General features: G+C 41.7%; 1 protein-coding gene across 1 annotated transcript; it reads left to right on the top strand.

Annotated features, from left to right (window-relative positions):
- The first annotated feature begins 2,295 nt into the window (after positions 1-2,295).
- On the top strand, positions 2,296-14,428 carry LOC106081126 (N-acetylgalactosaminyltransferase 4). The gene is made up of 3 exons (XM_013242873.2): positions 2,296-2,936; positions 12,880-13,651; positions 13,706-14,428. The coding sequence occupies exons 1-3, from the start codon at positions 2,377-2,379 to the stop codon at positions 14,360-14,362; spliced, it is 1,989 nt and encodes a 662-aa protein (XP_013098327.2). The 5' UTR covers positions 2,296-2,376; the 3' UTR covers positions 14,363-14,428.
- Positions 14,429-14,748: the final 320 nt, after the last annotated feature.

The following is a 14,748-nucleotide window of genomic DNA, read 5'->3' on the forward strand; positions in this document are numbered from 1 at the left end:
GAATCATCGTTCACAATGACAATGTAAGCTCTCACACATCGGCTTACATCAGCGACTTGTTGACCGGTTAAAACTTCGAATTGATGGGACATCCGTTGTACAGCCCTGACTTGGCACCTAATGACTTCTATTTATTCCCGCACATTAAGATAAAAATGAGTGATCGCCATGAGTTTTGTGCAATTGGGAGATCGGTTTATATGTTCGTAGCATTTTCGCCAAGTCGGGTAAGAATTACGTCTTCTTGAGGTTCAAGAAATATACTTGGGAGACCGGTTTATATGAGAGCTACAACAGGTTTTGAATCGATTCGGACCTTGGATCCTTGGCACATCCGTTGAATGTCTTAGAAAATGTCATAGTACAAAATTTCAGTGAAATTGAATACTAATTTCGCTCTCTGAGGCTTATCTAACGATTCTCACATAGGATGTCTTGTGAGGCATCGGACTTTGAATAAATGCGCACCTCGTTGTATGATCGAAAGAGAATGGGGTACCGCGCAGGTGCTTATCTCTTGGGCAAGGAGGATTGCACTAAAAGAGGCGCTGAATACCATTCTACCCCTTTTTGCCTTGACTCCTGAATGCTGGGTGTGTAGCAAAGAAGATCGCCGTAAGACTGAGAGGGTCAGGTAATAGACGCTCTTCAAACTTTGGCCATTCCTCTGTTCTGTTATATGCGGCGAAACTGATTGGTATACAAATTTCGCCCAAAGTGTGTTCCCCACCCCCAAAAAGGACTCTTTCTCCACTGTGGACAATATGGGTATCAAATGAAAGGTATTTAAAATAAGAGTACATATCTGATATATTTTCATTTATTCATGAGTATGATGTCAAAAATCCAAGTACCTAGGGCGCCGCCCCAAGCCCACAATCGCATCAAAAGTACAGCCCAAAATCAAAAGTGAACTGACCGGGACCACATGGAACTCCAATGAAAGATATTCGAGAGTAGAGAAAAATTGCAAATTTTGCCCATGAACATTCCACTAAGGAACAGGGGCAAACTTCTCACATATCAATGAGTGCAGTCCGATTCAAGTTTAAGCTCAATGATAAGGGGCCTCCATTTTATAGCCAAGTCCGAACGGCGAGCCGCAGTGCGACACCTCTTTATAGAGAAGTTTTACATGGCAATGTCGCCAGCATTTTTTTTTTTTTCGTAGAGTACGAATGTGATTATCGAATATTAAAAATTGGGTTAATTACCAAGGGGGCCGCCCCAAAACCGTCCCAAGTAGGCACATTAGACCATCATGAAAGGTCTATGTCAGTAGAGTTGTCCCGCCGTTCTGCGGCAGGACAATAAAGGACTCCAATAAATTGTCTTTTGGGTCTAAGCGTCAGTGGTTCCGACCCTCTCATCCCACACCAAATTGATATGTACAACGACAGAGTACGTATTGTACGGATGCATCAGAGGGCAATACCCCTCTCCCTATCCTACCCCCAAAAAAAAAGAAGTTAAAAATAATATATGAAGGCCGATCAGGATAGAATAGAACAGCAATAAAAGGTATTTGGTGGTAGAGTGCACTTTTTACCCTCAAATTGGGATAGACACAGGAGGACCTGCGGATCTTTAAAAATGTGGTAGCCCAAGTAGCAGCTATGAAATATGATTTTGAATGTAGATAAGCAATGCAAAAAAAATAATTATTGTGGATTTGAACAATCCCCTAGCCCTGAACAGCCACCCTCAAAATGCATGACATAATGGGGCTCAAACAAAATCGGGATCCACCCCTAAAATGCCTTCAAACAGGCCATGTTTGCCTACTTTGCCAATGAACAACAGGTATTTGATAGTAGAAATCGAATTTGATTTCCAACTTTGAGGCCAAGTATTAGGGGGTTGTCTCACCCCATACACTTCTTCTAAACCAATGGCAATTGGGTCTTAAATAAAAGAAATTTGAGAGTAGAGCACGATTCTTATATTTTTTCACCCCACATGGTAGTTTGTTTTTAACAACACAAAAGTTGAGTTATGCTGCAACTCGCTCACACACCTTTTCCTCAATTCCTTTTTTCGGCTACATCACATTTTATCTCAAATTGTTACCTTGAAAACGAAACCAGTGCCAAGTCACACTTTCCGATTTTTTTTATTTCTGATAAGATCCATGTTAGTTTTTATCAAACCCATGTACCCCAATCTTTAGAACATTTATTCCAAAACAGTCTTACTGAAACTTCACTTAGTTTAATTGAATTTCATTGCCGGTCTCATTACTCCACCGACACTGCAGAGTTCGTTGGTTGCTGCCAAAGCAAACGAATCAGTCTTGTATAGGTAATGCGATTGATAACTCGTGCGTGTCATCAGCATTGGTCCCCCCCAAAAAAAAAAAAACAAATCTAGACCACAATGCAGCCGCGCTACCTTAAACGGCTATTAAAAAAAGTTACTCTATTCGCAGTGACGCTAATCGTTTTGACAGTGATCACAATCAAAGTAGTCGAACGACGCATTAGTAGGCAACTGCCCAGTGATTTAAGTGAATCGGCGCTAGAGAGAAGTGTAAGTGAGCGTGGAAAAGATGACAGTAGTGAGCGAGCTCATCCACCGATCTTCAAGGAAAAAGAGACAGAGAGAACGCCTCGTCGCCCTCGACCAGCGGTGGTAAATGGGCGAACCTATGTAAAGCCCATACTGGAAGGTGAATTGGACCTCACCCAATTCTATGACATCAATGTACCCTTCCGGCTGCCTGAACCAAAGGGACCCAAACGCGACTGGCATGACCATGCTGCCATAGAAATGGAAATGAATAGAGTGGGTTTGGGAGAACATGGCATGCCCTCCTACATAACCGACCAATCGAAGAAGGAGTTGGAACATGAACTTTCTCTGGAAAATGGTTTTAATGCTTTGCTGTCCGATTCGATTTCGGTTAATCGTTCCGTTCCAGATGTTAGAAAAGAAGAGTAAGTGTCTACATCGTCGACGTCATCAAATATGTGTTCGTTTTTGTGGGCTTTCAGATAATTAACTGCCAAAAACTACACTGAACTACCACCACCTAACAATGTGATAAAGAAAAGCTTCATTATCTTATCGCTACACATGCAAAGTGTTAAATGTTGTTTTGTGATGGCATGGAAAAGACTATTCTTTTATGGCAAGAAAATGATTAGAGCAAAAAAAAAAAAGTAAGAGCGTGCTAAGTTCGGCCGGGCCGAATCTTATGTACCCTCCACCATGGATCGCATCTGTCGAGTTCTTTGCGCAGCATCTCTTTTTAGACATACAAAGAATAATGAATATGGACGGAGGTGGAGCTATATCAAGTTATAGTCCCATTCGGGGCTCAAGAAGCAAAATCGAGAGATCGGTTTATATGGGAGCTGTGTCAAGCTATAGATCGATTCAACCCATATTGCACACGTGTGTTGAAGGCCATGGGAGAAGCAGTTGTACAAAATTTGTGCCAAGTCGGATTGCGCTCTCTAGAAGCTCTAGATCCCAGATCGGTTTTTATATGGCAGCTTTATCAGGGTATGGACCGATTTGGACGATACTTCGCATAAATGTTGGAAGTAATACCAAAACACCACGTGCAAAATTACAGCCAAATCGGATAGGAATTGGGCCTTCTAAAAGCTCAAGGAGTCAAGACCCAAGATCGGTTTATATAGGAGCTATATCAGGTCATGGACCGATTTGAACCATACTTCGCACAGTTGTTGGAAGTGATATCAAAACACTGTGTGCAAAATTTCAGTCAAATAGGATGAGAATTGCGCCCTCTAGAGGCTCAAGAAGTCAAGACCCAAGATCGGTTTATATAGCAGCTATATCAGGTTATGAACCGATTTGAACCATACTTCGCACAGTTGTTGGAAGTGATATCCAAACACTATGTGCCAAATTTTAGTCAAATCGGGCGAGAATTACGCCCTCTAGAGGCTTAAGAAGTCAAAACCCAAGATCGGTTTATATGGTAGCTATACCAGGTTATGGACCGATTTGAGCCATATTTCGCACAGTTGTTGGAAGTGACATCAAAACACTATGTGCAAAATTTCAGTCAAATAGGATAATAATTCCGCCTTCTAAAAGCTCAAGAAGTCAAGACCCAAGACCGGTTTATATGGGAGCTATACCAGGTTATGGACCGATTTGAACCATACTTCGCACAGTTGTTGTAAGTGATATTAAAACACCACGTGCAAAATTTCAGTCAAATAGGATAGGAATTGCGCCTTCTAAAAGCTCAAGAAGTCAAGACCCAAGATCGGTTTATATAGCAGCTATATCAGGTTATGGACCGATTTGAACCATACTTCGCACAGTTGTTGGAGGTGACATAAAAAACACTATGTGCAAAATTTCAGTCAAATCGGAAGAGAATTGCGCCCTCTAGAGGCTCAAGAAGTCAAGACCCAAGATCGGTTTATATGGCAGACGGCGACAGACAGACGGACAGACGAACTAACGGACGGACAGACGGACGGACATGGCTAGTTCCAATTAAAATGTCACGACGATCAAGAATATTTATATTTTCTGGTTTCTTACACGCATATTTCGAGGTGTTACAATCAGAATGACGAAATTAGTATACCCCCATCCTATGGTGGAGGTTATAAAAATATGCTATACATAGTATAACAGATACAGAAATTATTTATAAAACAAAGTAAAAATTTAATGCAAAAAACACAAAGTTTTCACTTTATTCATTTATGCGCTGAAGTTTTTTTGTGAAGTTTAGTGTCAAAGAAAGCTGTGTTTATCATTCTCATTTTCCATATAAAATGAAAAGTTCAAAGTACCACAAGTTCTAACAGCTTACACGGCTAATTGCACATCAACTTGTTTCCGATCTAGTTATTTATTGGAATAATTTTGATGCGATTTCAATCAAAACTCAATTAATATATGATACTATTAATTGGGCCTTATAAAAACAGTCGAAAAGAATTAAATTAATAGCTAGCTTTAAATGAATAGCAAAATTGTGGTGTAGGGTTGCCCACCATTTAGGTGAGTTCACTCGAAAACCAGTTTGGTTTATTGTGATACTTTACACAAAATTACAACAAGGGATTTTTTACAAAAAAGTTCAAAAATGAAAAAAAAAATTCGGCAGAGCCCGTCTAGGATTCGAACCTGGGCACAACTGCGAGAGCCGTTGCCGTTGTCTAGCGTTCGAAGCTATCAATACAACTTCCAACAGATGCACAAAATCATGTGTAGTACCGAAGAAGTGTAATTTGCCACAGACAGAATGTCTGTCATTACACAAAAATACATGCATTGGGAAAAGTACAGCTAATAGTCAGGGTTGTCGAGCGTGGATAATGCGGTAATTGCATCATAGATGTGTTTTCGCTGTTGATACGATTCAAATACAACACACCAACGCACGGCCCTTGAAGCCATCACACCTAACATGGTTGAAAAGTCTTCTAACCAAAGACGAAACGCGTCCCATAGTGGTTGGTGTGGCTTTCCTTATCCATTTGCATCTCCGATCATTGAGCTTGTCTCGGGAGAGAACAAAATTTTTTTTTTCAAAAAATTTTTTTATTTTCTATCAAATTTTCATTATAATTCGTAATTTAATTTATTCGAAAAATTCCTTTTTTTCGAAAAATCTTAGTTGTGAAGCGTATAACTTTTAATAGGAAAGGACAATCTTTATCAAATTTGTTTTAATTATTTAGGAAAATGTGTATCCTTTCCAATGATATAATCACATTGGCAATTGGTAAAGAAATAGTACCACAATTCCATAAATGCCGACGATACCTTGGCTGGAATCTTAAAAACGTTTTTAGTAACTCCAATATCTCATTAAAAGTTATAGATAATCCAGACATCTATTCTAGTTTTATGTGGGATTTTGTGACCTCTATATTTTGCATAAAGAATCATGATGATCGGACTATAAATGCCTACTTGGAAGCACTTCAAAATGTGAAATGTTAGAGGTGACCTAAATTCACGCCACAAGTCCGCCCCTAAACCTAGTAGGGTCTCCAAAATTTTCATAATTATTGAAAACCATCTCCATATTTACTAAGTCAGGTTTCGTGTAGATATTCTATTCGGTTCAAATTTTATAGAATTTCTAGCTGACCCGGGCCCGCTCTACTGCGCCTTCTTTTACTTTATATGGATCAAAAGTTTCCTTGGAATATTGCTTTTCGACAATTAAAGATCTTTTAGTGAAATACCATGCTAACTTGATTAACAATTTAACAATATAAGTACCTTTATCTGAATCCCATATGATCTTTATTGGTCTACGAATTTAAGTTTGGATGTAAGGTGTACCCATTCTTAAAATACTTCATTTCAGCCCGATATTCTCATTATGTCTGATTTAGTGGTGTTTTCGGGGGAGAAGTGGTCCCCCAGACACTTGGCCCTGAAAAATATCAGCATCGTGCTCTTCTCTCAAATACCATTTATTTAAACCCCATATTGCCATTGGTTTTAAGGGGAGTTTACAGGATGAGGTGTTTTGGGAAAGGGGTGATGCCCTAAATACATGGTCCTACATTTGGATATAAAATTCGTATTCTACTCCCAAATACCTTTATTTGAGCCAAATATTGCGATGGTCACTTAAAAACTGCTTTTTGTGGGGTATAGACCCCTAGAAAATTGGTCCCGAAAATGGGTATCAATTCTTGCTCTAAACCTAAAACCCCCCCAAAACCTTTCATTTAAGCTCCATATTGACATTGTCGGTAAATATGCCCGCTTTAGGGGTCTTTTGGGGATTGAGGCCCGGAAAATATATCAACAACGTGCTTTATTCTGATAAATCTATATATTATTTATTTTAACCCCATATTGCCATTGCCCTCAAAGTTGGATATCAAATTCGTCTTCTAATCTCATTTAAATTCTTTATTGCAAAAGTCAGCAAATATGTCCAGTTTGGGGCGTTTCATTTGAGCCCCATATTGCTATGGTCGTAAATTTGTCTCCTTTGGGGATGTTTTTCGTGAGAGGCGGCCCCCCAAACACTTGGTCCCATATTTGGATATCAGATTCGTATTCCACATTCAAATACCTTTTATTTAAGCCTCATATTCCCATGGTCAGTAAATAAGTCCTGTTTGGGGGGTGTTTTGGGTGGACCCCCAGAAACGTGGTCCCACATTTGTATATCAGATTCGTATTCTACTCGCAAAGACCTTTCATTTGAGTACCATATTGCCATGGTCGGTAAATATGTGCGATTTATGGGTGCTTTGGGGGTTGGGGTGGTCCCCCTAACACTTGGCCCGACAATTGGATATCAGATACGTTTTCTTATTCCAAATACCTTTAATTTGAGTCCCATATTATCGTGATTGGTCTAAATATATGTTTGGTAGGTTTTAGGGTGGGGCAGCCCCCCTAGGTACCTCATCCAAAATTTGGATACCAAATTTTTATTTTTAGGGTACTTTATGAAAGCACACAAAATTTCGCTTAAATCACACTATCTCCGAGATCTGGCGTTTCTGAAAATTAGATACCAAAAGATGTAGTTGTGTGTTTTGTTATGACTTCTAACAACTATGTTAAGTATAGTTGAAATCGGTCCACAACCTGATATAGCTGTCATATAAACCGATCGGGGGTCTTGACTTGATATAGCTGCCATATAAACCGATGATTGGATAACACATGCGATCTCCACAAAAGAACGACAGACGGACTATCAGCACAAAAAGGATATGCGAATAGGCGGACATGGCAAAGCCGAATCAGCAGGAATTTCTAAGTCCAACTTCACATTTAATCACAGCCACAGCACAGTGGTGCAGGATACCGATCGCCGTAAAAAATATGAAGGGTATGCGTTTCATTAGTTGCAAAAAAAAAACGAATAAAAGATCGGCTGGGCCGAATCTTGGGAATCCACCACCATGGATTCTGCCAAAATATGGGGACTATATCTGGTTATAGACCGATTTTTACCGTACTTGGCATAGTCGTTGAGAGTCATAACATAAAATTTCAGCCAAAACGGATAAAAATCGCGGCTTGTAAGGGCTCAGGATGTCAAATCGGGCGATGGATTTATATGGGAGCTATATCATGTTCTTGACTGATTTGGACCTTACTTGGCACAGGGGCTCCAGGGGCTCAAGAAATCAAATCGGGAGATCGGTTTATATGGAAGCTATATCAGGTTAAAGACCGATTTTGACCGTACTTAGCACAGATATTGGAAGTCATAACAGAATACTATGTGCAAAATTTCAGCAAAATCGGACAAAATTTGCGGCTTCCAGCGGCTCAAGAAGTCAAGTCGGGAGATCGCCTTATATGGGAGCTATAACCAAATCTGATCCGAAGTAACCCATTTGAAATCCCCAACAGCCTACATCAATACCCAGCATCTGTGCAAACATTCAAGCGGATAGCTTTACGCGTTCGACTACTAACGTGATTTCGACAGACGGACGGACGGATGGACATGGCTATTTCGACTCGGAATGTGGAGACGATCAAGAATATTTTACTTCATGGGATCCTAGATCAGTATTTCGAGGTGTTACAAACGGAATGACTAGATTAGTATACCTCTATCCTATGGTGGTGGGTACATAAAAAAATCCTTTATAGCATTGGACCGTCTAGTGCTCACACACCTCTTGTCAGAAGCAAACGACACCTTTTTCCTCCATCGGTCAACGGTAGGCAGAATATCCTGGTAGTTCAACATTAATGTGCAGATTACCACCTCGCAACCGTATTCCTCTCCAGCATAGTTTCGAGTCGGGAATTCGGCCTAGATTTAGCGCATTCTTCGACAACTGCAAAGTGGTTCCAAAGGCAGAAGTGTAAAATCCGATATACCATATCACTAAGAGAAAAGCAGTGATCCTTGGTTTAGTTCTTCCTTGTCGCCAATACGGGACAGGCGCACATCAGATGTTTTATGGCTTTCCCTCCCACGCCGTTCCCTCTGCTTCTACAGAAATCGTTATATGCAACCTTTTGTATGACAGCCTATTTTTCCATCGGACACTATTTTTCCATGATGGACACGATGAGTGGGACTTCAGCTATCTCGTTGAAAGATCTGTCACAATCAAGGAAGAAAAATGTGCTTTGAGATTTAATGGCACATTAAAAAAATTGGTGTCCTTATTTTGAAGATTCGAGCCAAAGATAAGTTGACTTGATTTACAGTTGATAAATTTTCCATATTTTTAAGGAAATATTTCCTTTGGCGAAAGATATTTTCCTTGATATTAAGGATGTTTTATTTTATATGGTAGGTTAATAGGTCCATGAAAAGTTCGGCTAAGACTGAAGGCATGGCATATTACCGGGGACATGGTTGTCTTTTCAAGATTGGGAAGACTAGTATAGGCGATGATCCTAATATTGAGACAACAGGCCGTACAGTGGCAGCTGACTCAATAACGCCTGACGAACAGGAGACCAACAGCGAGATCATCACCGACTCTCTCAATATTGGGAAGACTAGGATAAGCAAAGATCCTAATACTAAAACATCAGGCAGTGCAGGGGCGAGAGACCTAACACAGCCTAACGAACAGAGACCCGACAACGGAAACATCAACGACTTTCTCGATATTAGGAAGACTAGGATGGATAAAGATTCTAATGCTCTAACAAAAGGCAGAAAACTCAATGCCGCCTAACGCACAGGGAGCCGAGGATGAGACCATAACCTGCTCCAAAGAAGCCCATTTACTCAAGATTTGGAAGACTAGTACATGAGGCAGTGCAGAGACAGTAGACTCAATACAGCCTAACGAACAGTGCCCCGATGATTGAACCATTGCCGACTTTCTCAAGATTCGGAAGACTAGGATACGCAAAGTTTCTTGTCTTAAAACATCTGGCAGTGCACTGACGGGAAACTCAATGCAGCCTAAAGAACAGGGAGCAGACGATAAGACCATCACCAACTAGCAAGAAGCCCATTTAATGGACCAATGATTGAGGTCAACCCGATAAACCTCCACGGAAGCGAGACAGCTACTCACGCTCTGATGGAGAAAATCAGCAAAGGCAAGATTCATATTGCCTTAATTCAGGAGCCATTTACGACCCGGAACAAAGTTTCTGGACTGAACCATATCAACTACCAACACTGGTACCCGTTCGAGGACCTGCGTTATTTGTCATAAATATAAAAATTATGTATTTTCCTCAGAGTTGTCAACGTCGGATGCAACAGTGATGAGACAGGGAGACGGTGGACTATACCTGGCATCACTTTATCTGCCTTTTGACTCTCCAACACCTACGTCGGAGCTGCAACGGTTGGTGAGGAAAGCAAAACAGACAGGAAATGAGGTACTAGTAGGGTGCGATGCAAACTCTCCCCACATTTTGTGGGGTAGTACCAACATTAGTAAGGAGGGGGAGCCAAGCCCTGGAAGAATTCTTGAATACTAACGACCTAATAACACTTAATATTGGTAACACCACTAACTTTGTTAATAGTATAAGGAAGGAGGTATTAGATGTGACAATATGTTCGGAAAATCTACTCGATGAGGTTCAGGATTGGAGGGTCTCCATGGAGCATTCCTTCTCAGACCATCGCTACATTAGATTTAGAATAGCACGGCCAGCGACGAGTCCGATAAGCTTCCATAATAAGTTGAAAGTCAACTGGACAAAATTCGGAAGATTACTCAGAAGAAGACTTAGACACAATAATTTAGATTGTCCAAGCATAGAAGACATTGACGACAATGTCTAGAGTATTACGAAGAGTATTAGAAGAATCCTTCGATGCCAAGACGTACACAACGGCGGTTTGCATTGGCATCTAGGGGGCGTATAACAATGTGCGGATCGACACATTGATCCAATTCTTAGACCAGTAACGGGTGGACCAGGTCTTTAGAGACTGGATTAACCACATGCTATGGAACAGGTGAATAAATTGCAGGTTCCATGACATAAATATAAGGGAAAAAGTGACACAGGGCATGCCACAGGGGAGCATTCTATCGCCACTCCTTTGGGCGACCACCATACATAACCTATTACGCATGCTGACTGAGAATTTGAACCCGTCTGCTACGCAGACCAGTTCCGGGTGGACCGGGTCCTTAGGGACTGGATAAACTATATGCTAAGGAACAGGTAAATACATTGCGGGTCCCCTGACATAAATATAAGGGAGAAAGTGCCACAGGGCATGCCACAGGTGGGCCTTCTATCGTCACTCCATTGGGTGACCACCATAAATAACCTATTACGCATGCTCTCTGCGGAGGGATTTGAACCAGTCTGCTATGCAGACGATGTTATAATACTTCTTAGGGGTAAGGATGCGAACCAGCTGTGCATGGCATATGACTTGGCTAGACCCAGGGGTCTCAATGTTAACCCAGAGAAGATAGAAATATGCCTGTGCATGAGACGTTTCCTCAATAAAATGATTTCGATGTCTGACAAGGTCAAATACTTAGGTGTGATCTTGGATAGGAAACTTAATTGGAAGTGTCACATTCAGGAGCGTACTGTGAAGGCTCAAAGATGTTGGGCACTATGTAGGCGGGCCGTTGGCTCGAAATGGGACCCGAATCCGAGGATAGTCAACTAGCTCTACAGGAGCGTGATTAGACCAATACTTACTTACGCCTCAGTAGTTTGATGGACTGCTATGGAGAAATAGTGCAACATAAGGACCATACAATAGGTTCAGAGAACATGTTGTCTTAGCATAGGCGGAGCGTTGAGGACCACCCCCACTGGGGCACTGAAAACTGTTCTAGATATTTGACCCATTGACATACAGATTAAATGTGAGGCAGCCGCTGTGGCTATCAGACTTAAGGCGTTGAGAGAATGGATTGAGGATGGGAGCAGATCTTACCATCGCGGTATAATCTAGGCGACGATAGGAAACCTGGAAGGAAGGGAAGAGGTTTCCGATCGGATAACTGAGATGAAACTTTAGGTCCAGGGCGAGGCAAACCCTAGTATTGCCGTCTGGAAGATCATGTTACACGGATGGATCAAAGCTAGAGGACACAGTGGGCCTGGGGGTGTACATTGAGAACCCAGGGACTGAGCTCTGCTTTAGACTGCCTGACCATAATACGGTCCTGCAGGCGGAGATCCGGGCGATCACGGAATGCGTGAAGAGGTATGGTGTTAACGCGAGGACTTCGAGTGTGAACATCTTTACCTATAGTAAAATGGCGCTAAGGGCTATAATAACCAGGACGGTAAGATCACGAACGTCTTGCAGTGTAAGAAGGAGATTAACGCCTTCTCTGAGAATAGCACAATCTGCATCGTTTAGGTGCCGGGCCATAACGGAGTAAGGGGAAATGAAAGGGCAGGCGATTTGGAAGTGAAGGCCAGAGTGATGGCCGTCAAAAATCTTGGTTAACCCGAAGCCTTTCGGTTGAAACAGTCTGAGTTAAGGGAGTGGGCAACGAACGCCCTCGCGTCACTGTGGAACAGTCGGTAGGACGGCAAAAATCCTATGGAGTGATCCGGATCGTGAGAAGGCGAAGCTGTTAGTGAAAGAACGTAAGAAGGAGGTCTGTGTAGCTTTTGGTATCATAACGGGACACATAGAACTATGAGCTCAGTTATGCAAAATCGGTGGGGCTAGTGATTACATGTGGGGAAGATGATGAGACATTGGAGCATTTCCTATGTCTTTGCCCGGTTTTCGCGCCTAAAATGCACCTGTACTTAAGTAGGAACACGATACCAGGCATAAACCAACTTAGGGGAGTGGTGTGGAAAACAATTAAGGATTTTTTTTAGGTTACTTTTTAGTTTTAAAAGCGCACATCAAGCCGTTTACTGGCTTAGGTGTATGTCCATAGTGGCATGGGGCGGATTAATATCAGCACCCTCCTTTCAACCTTACCTAACCTAATCGAACCTTTTTGCTTTCAGATGCCTCCATAGAGAATATTTGCTGCATTTGCCTACAACGAGTGTTGTCATACCATTCTACAATGAATACTTCAGCGTTCTAATACGAACTATCTACAGCATCAAAAATCGTACGCCTCCAGAGTTGTTACATGAAATTATTATAGTGGATGATTTCAGTGATCGGGAGTATTTGAAACAGCAGTTGGACGATTATGTGGCCAATTACTTTGCGGGTTTGGTGAAGATTGTACGTCTGGCAGAAAGAACTGGCCTAATTGGAGCTCGTTTGGCTGGAGCTCGCCGTGCCACCGGAGATGTTTTGGTCTTCTTTGACTCTCACATTGAATGCAATGTCAATTGGTTACCTCCCCTGCTAGAACCGATAGCCATGAACAAGAGAATATCTACATGTCCCATTGTGGATGGTATCGATCATGCCACATTTGCGTACAACGGAGGCCATCAGGAGGGTTCGCGTGGAGCATTTGATTGGAATTTTATTTATAAGCAAATGCCGGTATTGCCCATCGATGCCGAAGACAAAACTCAGCCCTATCGTAATCCCATAATGATGGGTGGACTTTTTGCCATTGGGCGCGAATTCTTTTGGGAACTGGGTGGCTATGATGAAGGTCTGGACATTTGGGGAGCCGAACAATATGAATTGAGCTTCAAAATATGGATGTGTGGTGGTATGCTGGTGGATGTGCCATGTTCGCGTGTGGCCCATGTATTCCGTGGCCCCATGAGTGGAAGACCCAGTCCCAGAAATTACAGTTTTGTGGCGAGAGTAAGTTTTGCTAAGGGAAATGAGTCAATTTATTAATCTGCTTTTCTCTTTCAGAATCATAAACGTGTTGCTGAGGTCTGGATGGATGAGTATAAATATTACATCTATGATCGTCTACCCGACACTGAAGCTGCTGATCCTGGAGATCTTAGCAAACAGTTGGCCATACGCGAGCATTTGAAGTGTAAATCCTTCAAGTGGTACATGGAGGAAATAGCTCCCGATCTACTTAAAGCTTATCCTCCTGTTCTACCACCCGACTATGCCTCGGGTGTAATACAAAGTGTGGCTTTCCCCTCGTTCTGTGTAGATACCTTGGGCAATGGGGTCAATGGAGGCATTGGTCTCTTCAGCTGTGCCCCCAACAAAACTCATCCGCAAGAAACACAATTCTGGAGTTTGAGCTATTTCAAAGATATACGAAAACACAGGGGCGATGTTTGTTTGGATGTCAGTGATTCTGGTGAGAATGCCACGATTTGGATGTGGTCATGCCACAATCAGGCTGGCAATCAATTTTGGTCCTACGACCAAGAGCATCAGATGATAGTGCATGGCATCTATCGGGCTTCCTGTTTGGAAGCCTTCGTTGAAGGCGATACCAGAGCGGTTTACACAAATCCCTGTGACAAACTAAATCCTAGAATGCGTTGGACATTCGGCTGGTTAAATCAGACGGCCATGGATAATTTTTGGAGTGATGTGGTTTAGATTAGAAAACATACTAAATTGATATGGAATTGCCAAATTGTAGTTTTTTTTAACGTAATAGCAATTTATTTTTTTATATAGATATACGCGATTAGATTTTGCTAATAAATAAACTTATGAAAATACATCACCTTTTATATAATTATAAGATAATTTAAATGTTACTTATGAACTCTAGTAGAGCTTCCTGGGGTATATCTCTTAGAGTGCTGGGAAACTTTCCCCTAACCACAATTGATGACGTGGCAATTGTGGTTAGGGGAAAGTTTCCCAGCACTCTAAGAGATATACTTCAGGAAGCTCTACGTGCAACATCTAAGTGGGCTACTGAAAAAGGTCTAGGTGTAAACCCGAGAAAGACAGTAGTAGTTTTTTTTTTAGCAGGA

This window comes from Stomoxys calcitrans, chromosome 4 (assembly GCF_963082655.1).
Source record: "Stomoxys calcitrans chromosome 4, idStoCalc2.1, whole genome shotgun sequence".
NCBI classification, from domain to species: Eukaryota; Metazoa; Arthropoda; class Insecta; order Diptera; family Muscidae; genus Stomoxys; species Stomoxys calcitrans.